The sequence below is a fragment of the Rana temporaria genome, chromosome 8 (assembly GCF_905171775.1).
Source record: "Rana temporaria chromosome 8, aRanTem1.1, whole genome shotgun sequence".
NCBI classification, from domain to species: Eukaryota; Metazoa; Chordata; class Amphibia; order Anura; family Ranidae; genus Rana; species Rana temporaria.
Window position 1 is genome coordinate 88,624,007 of NC_053496.1, and position 21,188 is coordinate 88,645,194.

General features: G+C 40.1%; 1 protein-coding gene across 7 annotated transcripts in view; it reads left to right on the forward strand.

The window, feature by feature from the left end:
* MYPN (myopalladin) overlaps nt 1–21,188 on the forward strand; it is a 207,582-nt gene that overhangs the window by 145,553 nt on the left and 40,841 nt on the right. For all 7 annotated transcript variants that reach the window (XM_040362165.1, XM_040362167.1, XM_040362170.1 and 4 more), the window contains 5 exons: nt 5,632–5,807; nt 9,575–9,626; nt 15,392–15,509; nt 16,986–17,051; nt 17,519–17,660. In XM_040362165.1, the coding sequence (XP_040218099.1) occupies nt 5,632–5,807; nt 9,575–9,626; nt 15,392–15,509; nt 16,986–17,051; nt 17,519–17,660 (554 nt within the window). The remainder of the gene's footprint in view (nt 1–5,631; nt 5,808–9,574; nt 9,627–15,391; nt 15,510–16,985; nt 17,052–17,518; nt 17,661–21,188) is intronic.

The window sequence follows — 21,188 nt, forward strand, 5'->3', positions numbered from 1 at the left end:
TATTACTTTTTTTTTTACTAGTAATGGCGGCGTTCTGCGATTTTTATTGGGACTGCGATATTGCGACGGACGTATCGGACACTTTTGACACAAATTTGGCGCCATTCACATTTATACAGCGATCAGTGCTATAAAAATGCACTAATTACTGTATAAATGTGACTGGCAGGGAAGGGGTTAACACTAGGGGGTGAGGAAGGGGTTAAATGTGTAGCCTGGGTGTGTTCTAACCAGGGCTGTGGAGTCGGAGTCGAGGAGTCGGAGTCGGGGGAAATTTTGGGTACCTGGAGTCGGAGTCGGCAAACAATACTCCGACTCCGACTCCTACTAAATTTAGATTGGAATAAAAAAAAAAAAAGCAAGTTTAAATGTCCCAATTCACAAAAAGTTATAATTAATGACTTCTCTACTGTAAGAATAAAGACCAATGCATGCAGTGCCTCACGTAACCGCAAAACGTACACGTTAAGTGACCGTGAAGAAGCATGCTTTTCATGTGCTTCACTATATGGCACGCAACGCACAATTAGGAGCTGCAATACTTATACTTTCCATAGTGTTGTGTTCTGCTTTTACAGGGAACGCAGCATCCATGTGTAACCTAGCCTCTGATAAGGGATTAAATAAATATGTTTTTTTGCAGGACTAGAGAGTGAGACACTTGTATAAGTGAAGAGAATGGAGGGCCAATAGTTCAAGACTGAAGCTGTAAACCATTGGAAAAACTGCTGTCATTTAGCTAAGGCTATAAAAACTTGTAAACTCCGATTGTTAGCTTAAACTTTAAACATGACTATGGGATTCTCCTAGGAAAATCATGTTTTAGAATAAATGCCCCTTCCTTTGTCTTTGTCTTTTGCTTAAACTGTGCAATACAGTAGACTGTTGGCTTCCCAGCCAGTAGTCCTGTGGTAGGTTGCGTTTCTTTCCCTCAAGGAATGTATAAAATACATTCGCATATTAATACAGAGGAGTCGGAGTTGGAAGTACATAAAACTGAGGAGTCGTAGTCGGAACACTTATCTACCGACTCCACAGCCCTGGTTCTAACTGTGTGGGGGGAGGGGGGTGACTGGGGGAGGTGACCGATGCTGTGTCTCTATGTACAAGAGACACCGATCGGTCTCCTCTCCTCTGACAGCACGTGGAGCTCTGTGTTTACACACAGAGCTCCACGTCCCTGCTGTCTTACTGACGATCGCGTGTACCCGGTGGACATCGCGGCTGCCAGGTACACGCATCGGCTTCCCAGCTATGCGCCGGGACAGTGTTTACCCGCTGCGCGCCCCCCAGTGGCGCGCGCGGGTAATGCTATTAAATGACGTCCAAAGACGTCCTGTTGGCACTTGAGAGCCGCGCTGTTGACGTCTTTTGTCAATAGCGCGGGTCTCAAGTGGTTAAGTGAGTTATTCCTAAAAATTACAGTCCTACAGTATAAAACGCCAAATTTCCTTGCAAATAATGGTACCGCTTTCAGCACCTTTTTTCTGAAATAATCATACCGCTAGGGAGGTTAATGCTTCAATTTGCAGAGAATAATCTGTCCTCTAGAAAGACAATAGATCTCTCTGTGGAGGTCAATTACTCAGAGGACTTAGTACTATTTCTACTAATACAGTTAGTAGGACATAAACTTAGCTCCATACAAACAGGCTTTTGGCATATTCTGTATTTTTATACAATAATCTAATTCCTTACTTCAGAACATTGGCCTCAGCAATGGCTTGTGTTGGAGGAGTATTTTGAGATGTTATTTGAAGACTCTCCATGCTTTTCATATTTGAATTAGTATCTAATTACGGCACAGTTTGATTTATTTGTGTTCAGTCTCTTGTTGATGCAGCAGTCTGTCACATTGCAGTTATTTAAGCTCACTTATCACTATAATTACTATCATGTCCTATACACTTGCTGTGCTGGTGTTTGCTGGTATTCTGTAACCTGTCCACACCAAAGGCAGGAAAGCTTAATTATGCAGTTCATATGGTTCAAAAGGTGTTGTATCACTGCAGGTCTCAGAATGCTCCACCAGCCACAGCTAGAATAACATGGTACAACTCAGTAGCATGGTGGTCCCAGTGTGACCAGCCACAGTCTTCAATAGGAAACCAACAAAAGATGGATCTGTTAAAAGATCATGGAAAATGTTGGTTTTAACAAGTTTCTGCTTATATGTATATGCATACAAACTAAATTATTAAGGATTTTCCATGTTCTGCATAAAATACATAAGAAAAATATCCACAGTAAACATTACAGATAGAGTAGAAGCATATAAAACATACAAAAGCTTAAAAGATAATATCATTGAAGGTTTTTGATTCTACATTGTAATACAATATTGTGTAAAAAAACAATTTCAGTATTCAGTGATCTCTAATTTTCAACTGTATATCTTGCAGCTGTCCTTGATACTCCAATATAGAAGAGTAAGTTAGTTTCAGCCCTACTATTTCTTCAGTCTTTAGAGCAAGTCTGTGATCAGCCGTTGAAGTATCAGTTATACAGAAGGGAGGGTGTATGAGAGGCAGAAGCTGCCAAAGAGCCAATCAGTGTGCTGACAAGAAGCATGCTGGTAGGAATAGAGCGCACGGGTCGCCGTTCTTTCAGACTGCATGCCCCGATGACATTATTGGCGGAGTATACAGTAAATATCTCCTAAACTGTGAAAGTTTAGAAGATATTTACAGTACCTCTAGGTAAGTCTTATTATAGGCTTACCTATAGGTACAAACAATACTGGAAGGTTTACTTCCTCTTTAAGAACTTCTAAGAAAAATTTTCAGTGTATGGGGTTCCATGCCAAAAACAGTGAGGTGCATGTGAAAGAACTAAAAGATTGATTGCACACCTCTAAGATATTTTTCCCACTGTTAGCTGCTGCTTCTGAGAATATGATAAAGGAGCAGGTCTGAGGTTGCAAAGGGATTTTTTTATCCCATGTTGCAGTAGGAGTTTCCTCTATCCTGTGATGTATATGCACAGATAATGTTTTTTCTGTCCTCAAGAGCTTATGACCTGCTCGCTCATTAGAGGAAGGAATCAGTCCCTTAACGCCCCCCCAACACCACCACCATCGTTACTCATGACCTGTTATCTCTTTAGTGGAAGGAATCGGACCCTTAACCATGGTGGTGACCACCATGGTTAAGGGTCCGATTCCTTCCACTAAAGAGATAACAGGTCATGAGTAAGGTTTTCACTTTGCCTTGCATTTCCAAAAGAGGGAATCATTTGAATAATTGTCAAATATACAATAGATAGATAGATGGATATTTACTAAAACTGGTGCATTCAGAATCTGGTGCGGTCATGCAAAGTAACCAATCAGCTTCTAACTTCAGTTTGTTCAATTGAGCTTTGACAATAAAACCTAAAAAATGATTGGCCACTATGCACAGCTACAACATCTTCTGTGAGCACCGGTGTTAGTAAATCTCGCACACACTGTATATCAACTGTAGTTTTTAAACAAAATTGTTTTTTAAATTGGGTCTGTAGTGTGATTATCTTTAAGTATTCTTCATAATCAATTCTGGTAACATCAAATATTTCCAAGTGGATATTTTAGATCAGGCTGACAGTGGGATTTCCTGCTTTGGCTACTTAAATGAAAAGGCAACATGCTGTAGGTTTTTCTCCAGAATTTGTCTCTGCTTTGTCTGAGGCAGGCTAAGGTTTATAATCCGAAACTGTGATATTCCCCTTTATTAAATGTATAAACCAGCTATAATGCATGGAACCAAACACTGACCACACTACAACAAGAATAGAGTTTACAGGTAGACATTGAAGATGTTCACTTAGTTATAACAGAACAATACATACTGTATAGTGCCAAGACAAAGTATGTGAGCCCATTGAAATTAACAGTTGTTTGCAGTAATTTGCCATAAACTGTTGTCTGCTCCTCATCTACAGTGGGGATCGAAAGTTTGGGCACCCCAGGTAAAAATTTGTATTAATGTGCATAACAAAGCCAAGGAAAGATGGAAAAATCTACAAAAGGCATCAAATTACAGATTCTTATAATATGTAAAAAAAAAGTTAGATTTTATTTCCATCATTTACACTTTCAAAATTACAGAAAACAAAAAAATGGCGTCTGCAAAAGTTTGGGCGCCCTGCAGAGTTAATATCTTTGCCCATTCTTCCTTACAAAAGTCTTCCAGTTCTTTGAGATTTCTGGGCTGTCTGTCACGCACTGCGCTTTTAAGGTCTATGATCATGAGCATGATCTTTTCATTAAATTCTGTGCCCTTTCTTCTCCAAACGTACCTTTGCTCATTCCAGCCAAAAAGTTCTATTTTAACCTCATCGGTCCACAGAACTTGTTTCCAAAATGCATCAGGCTTGTCTATATGTTCATTTGCAAAGTTCAAACGCTGATTTTTGTGGTGAGGACGTAGAAGAGGTTTTCTTCTGATGACTCTTCCATGAAGACCATATTTGTACAAGTATCTCTTTATAGTAGAATAGTGTACCACAACTCCAGTGTCTGCCAGATCTTTCTGGAGGGATCGTGCAGTCAAACGTGGGTTTTGAATTGTTTTCTGTAATTTTGAAAGTGTAAATGATGGAAATAAAATCTATTTTTTTTTTACATATTATAAGAATGTCTAATCTGTAATTGGATGCCTTTTGGAGATTTTTCCATCTTTCCTTGGCTTTGTTATGCACATTAATACAAATTTTTACCTGGGGTGTCCAAACTTTCGATCCCCACTGTAAGTCACAATAGACAAACACAATCTGCTTAAGCTTATAACACACATGTAATTCTAATTTCACAAAGCCTTATGTAGATCAACTACTCTTGATCCCATGTGTTCAGAAAGCTCTTTTTTTTTTACAGTATGGTTTACATTAGCTGATGCTTTTTATAAATAGCAAATTGTTTGAGTGTCTTTTATCAATCAAAAGAACTTTAAACCACAACTCCAAACTAGTTTCATTAACTGGACTACAGGTGTGCAAACCACTAGCAATTAGCTAGTAGTAATAGTAATAGTAGCAATTAGCTTTTGTTGAAGTAATTAGTCTTTGGTTCAACATCAATAACCCATATACCAATAAATGTTTGTTTTACATTTTCATTATTTTGTATGATCATTTAATATTTGGGTGTCACAAAGTCCCGGTGCTCCTCATCATTCCCCTTTCCCATTGTGGACCATGTAGTCTTTGGTTCACTTACGTTTTTCTCCAGCACTATGAATGTTTAATGGATGTGTTTAATAAGTACATGACAAATTAGAATTGTTTGTGTGTTATCAGGTATCAGTCTTTTGTATGGACTTACAGTATATATGGATCAGATCTCATTTTATGACAAATATCCAGAAAACCAGTTAATTCCAAGGCGTTCACATAGTTTTCCCTGCCTTTGTCTATTGGTCCACTTTTTATTTTTAAGCCTAAAACTAGTTTTGAATTATACAAGGAATCTTGTGGGCTGAGCCAATCAGTGTATTCTCTCTCTTGTCATGTTCCCCAGAATAGGATCTGGCTTGCTTCCTATCCAGTTTTGGTTGCACTGTCCCATTGCTTTTCTCCTTTTTAACTCAATGGTTGTTTACTGTTGCTTTCAGAAAGCCAGAAAATACTGCATTACTTGTTGCACTTTTTCAGGTGGTACTGTGAAGGAAAAGAACTTGAAAACTCTCCATATATCCAAATACAGAAAATTGGAGATCTGAATACTTTAGTTATCACTGAGGCCTTTGAAGAGGACACTGGACGATACTCTTGCTTTGCATCAAATATTTATGGAACAGATTCAACCTCTGCAGAGATTTATGTAGAAGGTAATTTATGTAAACATGAATCATTCCCTTTATAAAAGCTTTAGCATCTTTGCTGTTGTATTGGACATGACACTACATAATTCCATGCTCATTTTCCAGAACATATTAAATATAGACAATGGGGAAACATGATTCAGATGAACACAAATAGCAGGCAAGGTTGACCAGGCAAGCCAGTGACGCATCTCTTTATCTAGTCTCAGGTTTCACTTTCCATACAATAGTTTTACAATGACCCAATGTGTATTGTATAAATACTCCCTCTCTGCATAACGTATGGTCCTCTTCATTGTGCCTACAAGTTGAAATGCCATAATTACTTCAGCTCCGGAAGATTTACCCCCCTTCCTGACCACGCCATTTTTTTGCGATCCGGTACTGTGTTATTTTAACTGATTGCGTGGTCGTGCGACGTTGTACCCAAATAAAATTGATGTCCTTTTTTTCCCACAAATAGAGCTTTTTTGGTGGTATTTGACCACCTATTTTTTGCACTATTAACAAAAAACGACTGACAATTTTGAAAAAAAAAACAACTATTTTTTACTTTCTGTTTTAAAACGCATCCAATAAAATTTAAAAAAAAATCAAATATCTTCATCAATTTAGGCCAATGTGTATTCTGCTACATATTTTGTGTATTCTGCTTACATATTTTTGCCGGCAGCACGCACTTGCGCCCAACACCTGGAAGTACAGTATCACCTATATGTGATTCTGCGCAGCGCAGCCACCCTGTAGCAGTAATAGGTTATGGGGCAGTTAATAATGTGGGAGAGCTAACCAGTATCTACAGAGCTAACCAGTAGCATATGAGATGTGTTAATCTTTTTAATCTTTTAAGATATTTTAGGGTGAAGGCTCTGGGATATCAACTTAATACCTAACATATCACTGACCTGGAAGTCATCAGTCAATGGAGACTGAGGATTTTTGCATAGTTGCATAGTTAGTCAGGTTGAAAAAAAGATACCAGTTAAACCAACAGAAAAAAATTTAATAAATACATTGAAAAGCTTAAAAAACTTTATATATGGAATCCTATACCCACTCTTGATCCAGAGGAAGGCAGAAAAAAAACAATAAAGCATGGTTCAATTTTCTGCAGAAGGGGATTTTTTTTTAAAATCCGGACTTCTCAGAAGACAATCAGATTTTCCTTGGACCAACAATCTCTGATGTTATTGCCTATAAAAGTTAATATCTGGTTATATTTTGTGCATTTAGAAATGCACCAAGCTCTTTTTTTTTAAACAATCTACTGAGCTGGCCGGACTAGTTCTTTAGGGAGGCTATTCCATATTTTCACAGCTCTCACTTTCCAGATATAAACTTTGAAATTACCTTAAAGTGAATAACTCTACACCAAGTTCACTTTATGGACTACTTATGTATTTATACATCGTGATCCTATTCCCCGTCATCACCCCTTCTCAAAAGAGAATAAATTTAGGTCAGCTAATCTTTTCTTGTAGTCAAGGTCATCCATGCCTCTTATCAGTTTGGTTGCCCTTTTCCACACTTTTTTCAGTTTTCTTTTTGTGATCAGGTGCCCAAAACTAAATTACATTTTCCAGGTCTTACTAATGCTTTATATAGGGGCAGATCTATGTTTCTCTCTCCCTCTCTTGAGTCCATACCTCATTTATTACAAGAGAATATGTGCTTGCTTTAGAAACCGCAGCTTGGCATTGCATGCTCATATTAAGTCTAAAATTGATTAGAATACTCACATACTTCTTGACTATTAACGCCTTCAGTTGTACTCCCCCTAGTATGTATGATGCATGCACATTTTTAGCCCCCAATCCCATAACTTAAATCATCATTATATTTTTATTGCCACATAGTTACCCAATTAAACAGTGTATTGGGTTTGCTTGCAAATTGTAAAATTCCTGTGGGGACGTTTTCCCGCTACAAAGCTTGGTGTCATCTGCAAACACAGAAATTGTACTTTGAATATCAAACGCAATATAATTTATAATCCTGTCCTGTGGTGATGTAGGGGCCAGCGGGAGGAACCACAGCATGTGGCATGGAAGTAGGTATTCAACACACCCAGAAGTGTCAGATGCCAGCAGTTCTGCTTATGATGAAATTTTAGGACACTGTCCACTTCTTTTACATAGTAGTTCAATATGAGCGGTTAGTGACCGGGTCAGGAAAATATTCCTACTATGCAAAGCATAATGGGCATTGGATTACTGGAAGTAGCCACACATTTTTAGCCTGGGGAATAAAAGTAAACCTTTTTATTCTCAGGCATGTAAATATAGTGATTTATCTAAATATTTCTCTTGTAGATCAGAGTTTAAGTCTAGTTTTATGCAGTGGTGAGATGTGAAAGGGTTAAGTTCATATATGATGGTATTTTATGTAAATATAGGCAGGTTGGAAGCTAATGGTCCCATTCATACTTTCTATTAGGGGAAGATAGCACATTTTTGCGGGAGACTCAATGGGGTGTATGCAAACAGCTGCAGACGGGAAGCTCTATACAAATCAATGAGAGACTGACAGTGCCTGTAGATGTTCACATATATTGGGACATGCAGAGATTAATCAGCCTCTGTTTGCATCCAGTAGCGATTATCCACAGGTAATCGCTGCATGTCTGCATGTCTCTGTTGGGAGAAAGGATGGCCAAGAAGTTGGAGGGGCTTTTAAACTAGGTGGTGGGGGAAGGGTTCAGAGGAAGCGATAGCCAGTAGTTAGCGAAGGTCAGAGGGTACTAATGGAGGCTCTATTAAAAAAATAACCATAATACCTAAACCCTTGGTGAATGAGTTGACAAATCAAAAGCCTCAGGTGAAAATAATATGCACCTGTACAAAAATGAGAGGCATATACACAAATGCCAGGAGCCTAGTTAACAAAATGGAGAAAATTACACAAAGGGGAGTTGGACTTTGTGGGAATATCAGAAACTTGATTTGACGGCTCACACGACTGGCTGGCAACTATCCAGGTGTATTCCTTGTATCAGAGGGACAGGGAGATATCAAAAATGATTTATTGATGGAAGAAAGGAATGACATCCTAAATGGGGCAAGGGGGGCGGTGGAATCCGTGTGGGTGGAACTTCAGAGGCAAGTGGGAAATTAATAGGGGGGGGGTATATTACAGGCACCCTAACTAACCTGAAGGAGGAGTTGGACCCCCTCTCACAGTTAGAAATGGCAGTGAGACAGTGCAATGTCATCATAACGGGGGACTTCAACTATCCAGATATTGACTGGGCAGCAGGGACAGATCACTCATTAAAGGCCCATAATTTCTTAAATGTCTTACAGGACAACTTCATGTCCCAATTGGTGGATTCCCCGACTAGAAATAATGCATTGCTGGATCTATTAATTACAAAGGACTCAACTTGGAATCTAGCGAGTACTGGATGATTACATTCAGCATAAATCACAGGAAAAGGAGGCACGAGGGTAGTACAAGAACACTAAATTTAAAATGAGCCAACTAAACTGCGCTCAATAGTACAAGACATTACGGTAAATGGAACCAAATCCTAGAAACATTGAACACTTAGGAAAAATGGGAGTTTCACCCAGTGCATTCCAATGGGCAATAAATATAGGAGAGTGAAGGTTAAACCAGCTTCTCATTGCTTTATATAAGAGATTCCAACCCACGGCTGTGCACATACATTCGTCTGAGTCTTCCACTAGATATTTGCACTCTGCTCCTAATCTCAAGTGTGGATGGGTGCATATGTATACTTATAATGTAACACAATTCTTTTTTTTGCTTAGGTGCATCATCCTCTGATTCTGAAAGTGACACGAGCAAGACTGACTTGGATCAGTACGTATGTGGTGTTCAGTTATTCTTTTATTAGATTCTCTTTTTATAAAGGAAGCGTGTATCTAGGGATATGTAGAGGATGCCATTACTGACCTTCTGAAAATGAAAGTTACCTGGCTGATTGATTTGGAAAATGCTTGCAAATCAGGAAAATCAGAGCATGGTTAGCATTTCTAATCTGCATATTTATTGCAGGTAGGGGACTTACAGATACTCTGTCACTGGGGGCAAGGTGGGCAAATTCTGCAGGTATAAAGCACAGGCACCTGGCTGTACCCACATACCTGTAACGGCATTCCAAATGTTCCTGTCACAGCTGAAGCCTGTGCTGTTCTGCCGCATTAGGGGAGTGTTGGAGCATGCCACTAAGCTCCATTCCTGAGTACCCCTATTGGTCCAGAACTATGGAATGTGCAGGAGGCAGTAAAGGATGGGCAAGCTTCAGCACTATCAAGAAGTCAGAATGGCCTGAGATTTGGCCATGACAGATACGTTTGAGAGCCTGCTGCAGGTAAGTCCACCTCTAATACCTGCAATTTATACCTGCATAAGTTTGGTTTGGCGCCCCCCTCCCCCCAAGAGTCTTTTTAAAGTTTTAAAGCCATTGGATAAGCACAACAGCGTATTTTTAGAAAAAGAGCTCAGCAATGGCAGACTCCATTCTTACTCACTACAAGTTTCCTTCAAGTCTGGTTCTTGACATAGACTTGGAAAGATATTTTTTTTCAGGCTTGTTTCTTACAGTAGGGGAAAAGTAATTATTAGGATGTCAGGTGATGTTTGGACAAAAGATAAATGTACAAAATTGGGTGGATGGTTCATCCTATTTATCAGGAACTCATATTATTTACGTGTTACACGGCCAGCTAACTAGGTGGGGCAATTATCAAAGTATGCACTTCACCATACCACCTCTCCAAAATCAGACCTTTAACAGAATGAGATCTTTCCCAGTCAACAGCTTCAAAATGGTATATGTCTTTCAGTCAGCAGCTGCAGAATCTGATCTCTTGTAATCAGCAAATCAAGAGTTGGATCTTTCTCAGTCAACAGCACCAGAATGGAACTTTTCCTAGTCAGCCATACCAGACTTGATCTCTCTGTCAGCATCTCCAGAATGGGATCTCTTCCAGTCAGCTGCTCCATAATAGGATATTTCCAAATCAGCAGCACAAGAATGGAGTCTCTACCAATCAGAAGCTCCAAAATAGGATCTCCCCCAGTCAGCATTTCAAGAATGGGACATTTTCCAGACAGCAACTCCACAAGAAAATCATATGTGCCCCTAAATAAATACATAACCTGATAGTTGCCAGCTGTATAGCTCATTTTAGCTGCACTTGAAGAACAACTGTTGGGTCATGTAGAAGTTTAGTAGATAAGTATATTGAGCACTTCTAAGCATTATAAGCACTAATTTTTGTTCACAGAGAATTTCCAGCATGTTTCAAAATTCCTGTGCAAGTGAGCAATAATTATTCCCATTTCTGTGAAAAAAATGGACTAGAACGTTTACCATACATTTTTTATATCTCCGAAACTCATGTGCTGTGATAGTTGGATAACTATGAAATGTAGATGTTTACTAAAGGGTGTTAAGTACATTTGACCATCAGAAGCATTTATTACTGGGCACAAAGTTTTTCCAACATGTATAAACAAGCCCCTTTTCAGTGGAAGGAAACTCTTAATTCAGTGTTGACAAGATCACTGTGGTGGGTTTTGGCATTCCAACAGTGTGAGAGAGGATGAGCACTTATCTTACTACCCAGAGACTTAGCTAGAACCTTCAGGGCCCCAATGCAAAAAACCATGAAGGGCCCCTAAACCTGTCGCAGGGCCCTTTCCATCAATCCTGGGGCCCTTTCCACTGGCCCCTTTCCATCAGTTCCAGGGCACTTTCCTTTGATCCTGGGGCCCTTCCCTCAGGAGCAAGTGCAACCTTTGCAATCCTGGTAGTTCTGCCACTGACATAGGGACACCACAATCCCAGTCAATTACATGTGGACACCATGACCCCAATCACTAAATGACATGGGGACACCACAATCCTAATCAATAAATTACATGGGGACAGCATGATCCTAATCAATAAATGACACAGAGACACCAATCAATAACCCACCTCATGTACTGCACAACTCCGACAGTAGTAGTGTCGGAACCAAGGGTAATTCTTTGAATTCCTCCATGTTCAGCACAGGATTTAGCCTGAGACGGCTGGTAAAACTCAGAGAAATGGATTAGGCAGCCACACGGCTGTCTTGGGTTCCCCACCAGGAAAACCAGGGCCTGGTCGCAAGTGCGATCTTTGCGACACTGGTAGTTACTACCTGTTACTACCTATTCCTTTTAGTGAGACTTGTGTCAGAGGACTATGCTATCAGAACTAGGACATGCACCTCTGTCCATTGAAAGTGTGAACCCAAATAAAATATCTTGTCAACATAATAAAAATACATATTATTACTACTATTTAAAATAAAGTCTGAGCGGTTTCTTATTTTGCTATGCTGCATGACTTAAGGGGTTGTAAAGGAATTATTTTTTTCCTAAATAGCTTCCTTTACCTTGCTGCAGTCCTCCTTCACTTACCTCATCCTTCGATTTTGCTTTTAAATGTCCTTATTTCTTCTGAGAAATCCTCACTTCCTGTTCTTCTGTCTGTAACTACACACAGTAATGCAAGGCTTTCTCCCTGGTGTGGAGAAAGCCTCTTGAGGGGGAGGGGGCGAGCAGGAGGGTCAGGACGCTCTGTACTTTGCAGATAGACAAAGGAGCTGTGTGTTAGTGGGTGTCCTGACACTCCTGCTCGCCCCCTCAAGAGGCTTTCTCCACACCAGGGAGAAAGCCTCGCATTACTGTGTAGTTACAGACAGAAGAACAGGAAGTGAGGATTTCTCAGAAGAAATAAGGACATTTAAAAGCAAAATTTAAGGATGAGGTAAGTGAAGGAGGACTGCAGCAAGGTAAAGGAAGCTATTTAGGAAAAAAAGAAATAAGGACATTTAAAAGCAAAATGGAAGGATCAGGTAAGTGAAGGAGGACTGCACTAAGGTAAAGGAAGCTATTTTTCCTTTACAACCCCTTTAAATACATTAATTTATATTTTCCTTGACTTAAATGCATTAAGTTACCTTTATCCACTCATGCCTTTTCATTATGTATCTTACTTGTTAATGTTGGAAAATAACAGTTACGTTATCAATTAAAGTGAAATTTATTTTATTTTTTTAAATAAATATTTAGCTTTTATGAAACTAAAACTGTACATGGTATATACACACATACCAATGTACACCTATAAAGTATTTGTATTGATGATTAGCCCTGCCTAAGTGCTGATCTGTCTCTGGTTATTTTAGAGGTTTGACTTTTGTGACATTCACATTATCCTGTTAGTTTTAATTTTCCCTTGTTGGTGAGCTTTGACCTCCGATTACACCTTCTCTTTGACATTGTAGCTTGCCCACTTTTGGTATATGCTATTACTATTTGTGACGGACACCATACTCCTGAGGAGTATGTGCGCTGTATAAGCTTCCCTTGCCCGGTACCAGCACATTCCAAGATCCGTTAGCCCACCCAGTCACTAGCTGTAACTTAGTGTAGGGTGGATAAAGGCATAAGACTTTTATTGAAGAACAGACACAAATACATATTCCTGGAGGCAATTCCCCCTCCTTGTTGGCATAGAGAAACGGGGTGGTGTAAACGTTAAATCCAATACCATGAGGGACAGGTACATTCAAACTTTTCAACAAATCTTATAAACAAAATCTGGGCACCCAGCCAACTTCGTTGGAGGAAAGGACATTTGAGGAAACTTACCCTTTCTTACTTTACCTCTGGTCTTCATGCTTGGAATATGCATAATACACACAGTAAAGAGGGTGGGGTAGCATTAGTGACCAGCATTAACCCCATAGGCCCGGCTGGAAGAAGTATGGCTTCTCAGTCACCCTTATAGACTTACACATAAGAGGGGCTTGGGAAGTTGAACAAGGAGTTTCCTTACCTCTAAGGTAAGCTGGGTTCCATGGTCCCCCATGCAGTTGTGGGGTACCGATTGCATTCTCTCCCAGGAGCTCCTGTGGAGTTGATTGTTGTGTGTAGAGGTCAACAGCGCCATGTGCCATGCTCTGAAGCCAGCTCTTCTGCTGGAGGCTCACTGAAGCCCTGTACACACGATCGGTCCATCCGATGAAAACGGTCTGATGATGGTCAGTCGTGCCTACACACCATTGGTTAAAAAACGTCAAAAAATGTCAGAACGCGGTGACGTAAAACACAACGACATGCTGAAAAAAAAACGAAGTTCAATGCTTCCAAGCATGCGTTGACTTGATTCTGAGCATGCGTGGATTTTTAACCGATGGACGTGCCTACAAACGATCGTTTTTTTTCTATCGGTTAGGTATCCATCGGTTAAATTTAAAACAAGATTGCTTTTTTTTAACCTATGCATAAATAACCGATGGGGCCCACACACGGTCGGTTTGGTCCGATGAAAACGGTTCATTAGACCGTTCTCATCGGTTTGACCGATCGTGTGTACGCGGCATGCGTTGTTCCTCCTCACCAGAAATGACTAATAAATCCCCAGTCTCTGGAACTGGTGAATAGAGCTTCACCATCTCCTGTCCGTGAAACTAAGAAGATGTTATCGGTGCTGGGCAGAGGCTAGCAGGCCTCTGCCCTGTTGTCAGCACTTCAGCTTTGGGAACAACAATCTCCGGAGTTTCTGTTGCCAATTCTGGGGCATGCGGCTGAACATGTTCTAGCAGTTCTTTGTATGCCCTTTCCAGGTGCTGTTATTTCCTTATCAAATATTCCAGATTAGGTTTAAGCTCTAAGATCCCTGCAAGACTAACATAGCCTCTTTGTATTCTCGCAGGTCCTCAAGGGTAGATTCTCCTTCATCACCAAACACAAAACCATCTGTAAGGCTCTCCCACAGCAATCAGCAATCCAGAGTTGTTAAAGTTATAGCCCTCTGGAGAGCATTCTGTTGTCGTCCCTAAATATTCCTGCTCTGTGTGCCATTGCAGAGCCCGATATCGATTGTCCAGCTCTATCTCCTGCTGGACCAGCCTGTCCAATACCCGGAGACCCATTGCTCCTGGGGGCGCTCTCCCAGGCTTGGCATCCGCCACTCCCCCACCCAAAGGGACTCCTTTCACACACTTATTTTGAGACTTTCTGTTAAAGCATTAAATATCTTCTGTTTTTTGATCACCTGCAGTTTCCCTGCCAAATTTGGAAATCTGAAAACTTCCCTATGTTTTATAAATTTCTAAAGCTAGATACACATGAGCTGAAAATTGTCGATTTGGCCGTTACCAGAAAACTTTAGGCCCCTGTATTTAGCTCCTCATCCTCCTCTCCTTCTATTGAATGAGAATGCTGAAAAAACAGCTTTCAATCAGTGCTCACAGCCAATATCTGCAAGTACTGATCACTGCGATCTGTTAGTTTTTTTCTTTTGTTCAGCCCGCTGGACAGAACAAAAAAAAAACTTTCCAGGGTGTACCCAGCATAATTATAAATTGCCAAACCATAGTTATAGCCTACACATGCTGCTATTTCAGTCAATTGAATATGTCTTTAATTGGCAGCTGTGCTATAATTGTGATCTGTTTGTTTTACCTTAAACTTTTTCTGCTATTTTGTGTAATTTTGTCTTTGCGTTAGTAAATTTTGAGCCAAAATATTCAGATGAATGAATACCAACATGTCACTGACTTTGCTGTATTGTTGTGAAGGTCACAGGCTGAACATCTGTCATTAGTTACTCCAGAGATACCAAAGGAAGCTGTTTGCCAAGAGATAATTGTTCCAATTACAATTGTACAGAATGTACAACCAACAATGATACAGCAGGTAAATAATATGTGATATGTTCATATATAGCATCTAATAATAGAAAATATGATATATCTTAAATAAGTAAGTCACAATGCATCACATTTATAGGAAGTTGAAGGTACGTACAAAACTAAACCTTTGCTGTAAAATTTAAGCTTTGCAACACCCCTTTCTGCCTCTCAAGCTTCCCCATTTGTCGCTACCACCAGTCAATAAATGTACTAGTACAAAAGCTCAGGAGTTTTGTATAGTCCCAGATTTAGCAAATTACGTCCGTTTTTACATCCGGTTTTCTTTCTAAAATATTAAATCTAGCCAGTTATGATTTTTTTTTACCACTTCCCGACCTCCTCATGTACATTTACGTCGGCAGAATGGCACGGACAGGCACAATCATGTCCCTGTACGTCCTCTGCTAGACGTGGGTGGGGGGTTCGATCGGGACCCCCCCCCCCCGGTACATGCGGAGGTCGGGTCCGCTCGGGGAGCGATCCGGGACGACGGCGCGGCTATTTGTTTTTAGCCGCTCCGTCGCGATCGCTCCCCGGAGCTGAAGAACGGGGAGAGCCGTGTGTAAACACGGCTTCCCCGTGCTTCACTGTGGCGGCGCATCGATCAAATGATCCCTTTTATAGGGAAGACTCGATCGATGGTGTCAGTCCTACAGCCACACCCCCCTACACTAGTAAACACACACTAGGTGATCCCTAAATGTTACAGCGCCCCCTGTGTTTAACTCCCAAACTGCAACTGTCATTTTCACAATAAAGAATGCAATTTAAATGCATTTTTTGCTGTGAAAATGACAATGGTCCCAAAAATGTGTCAAAATTGTCCGAAGTGTCCGCCATAATGTCGCAGTCACGAAAAAAATCGCTGATCGCCGCCATTACTAGTAAAAAAAATTAAAAAAATAAAAATGCAAAAAAACTATCCCCTATTTTGTAAACGCTATAAATTTTGCGCAAACCAACCGATAAACGATTATTGCGATTTTTTTTTTACCAAAAATAGGTAGAAGAATACGTATCGGCCTAAACTGAGGAAATTTTTTTTTTATATATGTTTTTGGGGGATATTTATTACAGCAAAAAGTAAAAAATATTGATTTTTTTTTTAAATTGTCGCTCTATTTTTGTTTATAGCGCAAAAAATAAAAACCGCAGAGGTGATCAAATACCACCAAAAGAAAGCTCTATTTGTGGGGAAAAAAGGACGCCAATTTTGTTTGGGAGCCACGTCGCACGACCACGCAATTGTCTGTTAAAGCGACGCAGTCCCGAACTGTAAAAACCCCTTGGGTCTTTAGCCAGCATATTGGTCTGGGGCTTAAGTGGTTAAACATACAGCTGATGTAAATGCAGTGCATATAAATGAATATAAAAGATACAATAATTCAGCCTGCTCTGAAACTATTTAAAATGTATTTTGGGAAAGGCAACTGTTAATTTTAATTTATTTTCCTTTCTAATTCATTGATATTATTCACAGGACCCGAATACATATCTACAAGGATTGGATGGTAGACCATTAATGGCTGCTCCTGTTTTTACCAAGGTAAATTATCTTAATCTGCTGTAATTAGGCAGAAAATATAGACAAATACATTACACAAATAATTCATCTTTTTTTTTATTGATTAAATAAAGAGTTATTAAATTACCCAGACTGGAATATTACAGAAATGTAATCCATTTTATCTACTAGGAAAAGTTGGTCACTTTTTCACAGTTTAGATTTCTACATTATATACAAATCATCTACCTGTTTCCACAGTGAAACAGAAAATGAAATGTATTTAATCCTACTCTTTCAGACATTTAATAGTCTTTTCTTTACAATATTATCCAAGAGTATATTTTGGTAATTTGTTATTTTCTGGGATGGTAGGTTTATGCGTCTCTGTTTCAATATGTGAATACCGTTGCTTTGTTTTTGTTTTGTGAAACTAAAAATAATTTGACACCCTAAACATGTCACAATATGTGTTATTTCCTATTTTTTCCCTACGCTTTATTTAACAGACATTGCAGGACATAACGGCCTCTGAGGGTCAGTTAGTTGTGTTTGAGAGCAGAGTGAAAGGATCTCCATATCCAAAGGTGGAATGGTACAGGGAAGGAACTCTGATTGAAGATTCTCCAGATTTTCGAATTTTGCAGAAAAGTATGTAACTACTGTTTTATTTTTTACTACTGTCAGCTTCTTAGTTGGTTTGAATAAGATGTTTTGTGATGTTATTTATTCTTTATTTATAAGCTACAACATTTAGACTAATTTTCTCATTGGTAAGTTTAAGGCATAAATTATGAACATCTTGCAAAAACCAATGATGTGTCCGCCTACATAGCATAACTACATTACTGTAACATCCTGAGTTGTAATTGGTTGATGTGGTATAAACCAAATACATTTTGCAGACTTACAAAAATAGGCAAGATAGTATAAAATGCATAATTCATATCTACACCCAAATAACGGTAAGATAGTCTATTCACAAACTTACAGTCGTATGCAAAAGTTTAGGAACCCCTGAAAATTTCCAAGATTATCATTTATAAATATTTGGGTGTTTGGATCAGCAATTTCATTTTGATCTATCAAATAACTGAAGGAAACAGTAATATTTCAGTAGTGAAATGAGGTTTATTGGATTAACAGAAAATGCGCAATATGCATCATAACAAAATTAGACAGGTGCATAAATTTGGGCACCCCAACAGAAAAATCACATCAATATTTAGTAGAGCCGAAAATAACAGCATCTAGACACTTCCTATAGCCTGTAATGAGTGTCTGGATTCTGGATGAATGTATTTTGGACCATTCCTCTTTTCAAAAAATTTCCAGTTCAGTTAGGTTTGATGGTTGCCGAGCATTGTCAGCCCGCTTCAAATCACCCCACAGATGTTCAATGATATTCAGGTCTGGGGACTGGGATGGCCATTCCAGAACATTGTACTTGTTCCTCTGCATAAATGCCCGAGTAGATTTTGAGCAGTGTTTTGGGTCGTTGTCTTGTTGAAATATCCAGCCCTGGCGTAACTTCAAGTTTGTGACTGATTCATTAACATTTTTCTCAAGATTCTTTTGATATTGAGTGGAATCCATGCGACTCTCAACTTTAACCAGATTCCCAGTATCGGCACTGGCCACACAGCCCCACAGCATGATGGAATCTCCACCAAATTTTACTTTGGGTAGCAAGTGTTTTTCTTGGAATGCTGTGTTCTTTTGCCGCCATACATAACTCCCCTTGTTATGACCAAATAACTCAATCTGTGTTTCATCAGTCCACAGCACCTTATTCCAAAATTAAGCTGGCTTGTCCAAATTTGCATCTGTATACCTCAAGCGACTCCGTTTGTGGCGTGTGTGCAGAAAAGGCTTCTTTCCCATCACTATCCCATACAGCTTCTCCCTGTGCAAAGTGCGCGGAATCGTTGAAGGATGCACAGTGACACCATCTGCAGCATGTTGATGTTGTAGGTCTTTGGAGGTGGTCCATGGGCTGTTTTTGACCATGCTCACCATCCTTCGCCTTTGCCTATCCAATATTTTATGTGGTCTGCCACTTCTGGCCTTAAGAAGAACTGTGCCTGTGGTCTTCCGTTTCCTCACTATGTTCCTCACAGTGGACACTGACAGCTTATATCTCTGCGATACCTTTTTGTAGCCTTCTCCTAAACCATAATGTAGAACAATCTTTGTTTTCAGGTCATTTGAGAGTTGTTTTGATGCCCCCATGTTGTCACTCAAAGGAGAGTCAAAGAGAACAACAACTTGCCACCTTAAATACCCTTTCTCATGATTGGATGCACCTGTCTATGAAGTTCAAGGCTTAATGAGCTCACCAAACCAATTGTGTGTTCCAATTAATCAGTGCTAAGTAGTTACATGTATTCAAATCAACAAAATGACAAGGTGCCCAAATTTATGCACCTGTCTAATTTCAATTTGATGCATATTGCGCATTTTCTGTTAATCCAATAAACCTCATTTCACTACTGAAATATTACTGTGACCTTCAGTTATTTGATAGATCAAAATGAAATTGCTGATCCAAACACCCAAATATTTATAAATGATAATCTTGGAAATTGTCAGGGGTTCCTAAACTTTTGCATACGACTGTACATTATATGGCCAAAAGGATGTGGATACTTCAAAATAGTAAATTCATTTGCACGAAAACTAGGACCACATAGTCATGGTTTGACAAGTTTGCTGTGGAGGAACTCAAGTAGCCTGTATAGAACCCTGACGTCAAACCTGTTTGAATACCTTGGCAGGGCTGAGCAAGGATTTTTGTAACCCTAGGCGAAACCTAATTTTGCTGCCCCCATTGGTTCCACCCCTGACTCCATCCCCTTTGCCCCACCCATGTGACAGGAGGCAGTGCTATACAGAAGCATCGGCTCTGCTTCCTCTAGCGCTGGCTCCAGTGCTGTGATGCGCCTCTAGTTACACCACTGGTTGGACAGAGCAGCTGTCTGGGACTGAGTTAGTTACATGCTGCAGCCTGCAGAGCATGCAGATGCGGAGGGAAACCAGCGGCCGGGCGCCCCTAGGCAGCATTGCGCCCTAGGGGGCTGCCTAGTTTGCCTAGTGGTAGCACCGGCCCTGTACCTTGGGATAGATTGTAATGCAGATTGCATGCCTGGTCCCTATAATAGCCCATGGTTTTTGGAACATCCATAAACTCATATAGGTGTGATAGTCAGGTGTTCACAAACGTTTGGCCATATACTGTAGAATAGTGGTCTGAGTTAAAACCTTATTTGGCTAATTGTTCATACTATTTATCTTTCATAGATAACCTAGCCTGACAAGCCAATCAATAAAACTAGAAGTTTGTTTTCTATCAGATAAAACTGTCTTTTTGCAAATGTGTATATATATATATATATTGTATAGCACTACCCCCGAAGGAGCTGCTGAGAATAATTTTGGTTCCTGCTGTTACCCCCTCCTTTCATTGTTTCAGAACCAACCAAGAGTAAAAATGTCAAACAGATGTATGCACCAATAAATTAGTATTTTTCCAATGCTTTTAATAAACACAACTTGCAGTAGTAGTGGGGATGGAGTGTTAGGGTAAGTTAAGATACCTTATTTGCAGATCACTGAAGAATTTCTTGGATCCAAAAGACAACAGCTTTCTGTTACTGGATCTTTGCAACACCCAGATAGGCCTCTCACACCGACCTAGCAGCCAGTATGAAACACGGACAAGTCTATGCCACAGACTTAGAAATATGATGAAACTGCTGGATAATCCTCTGCCACAGGATTGTTTAACCAGCAGTTAGTTGTAGGTCAGCTGCACAGTACCAGAACCTTTAAGCCATCCGGCAGTACTGTGAGGTAGGTTAACTTGAGTGCATCCTCCAAACGAGTCACCAGGCCCTTCCTGAGAAACCAACCTTCCGCTCGGTTCTCTCCAGCAAGGTCCTTCCCTGGAATCTTCTCTGTTTCTTCCCGCAGGCAAGACAGCACAGGACCACCTTCAGTTAAGTAGGCCCCAGACAACTTCCGGGCCTACTTGTAGTAACACAGCCTCGAGCCAGCAGGGCCCGAGGTAGAAAAGAGCAGTTTTCGCATACCTTAGGCCAGGAGGGCCATGAGGTCAGAGAGCACAGAGTAGCACTTCCTCGGGCCAGCAGGGCCCCAAGATAAGAGAAAGATCACATG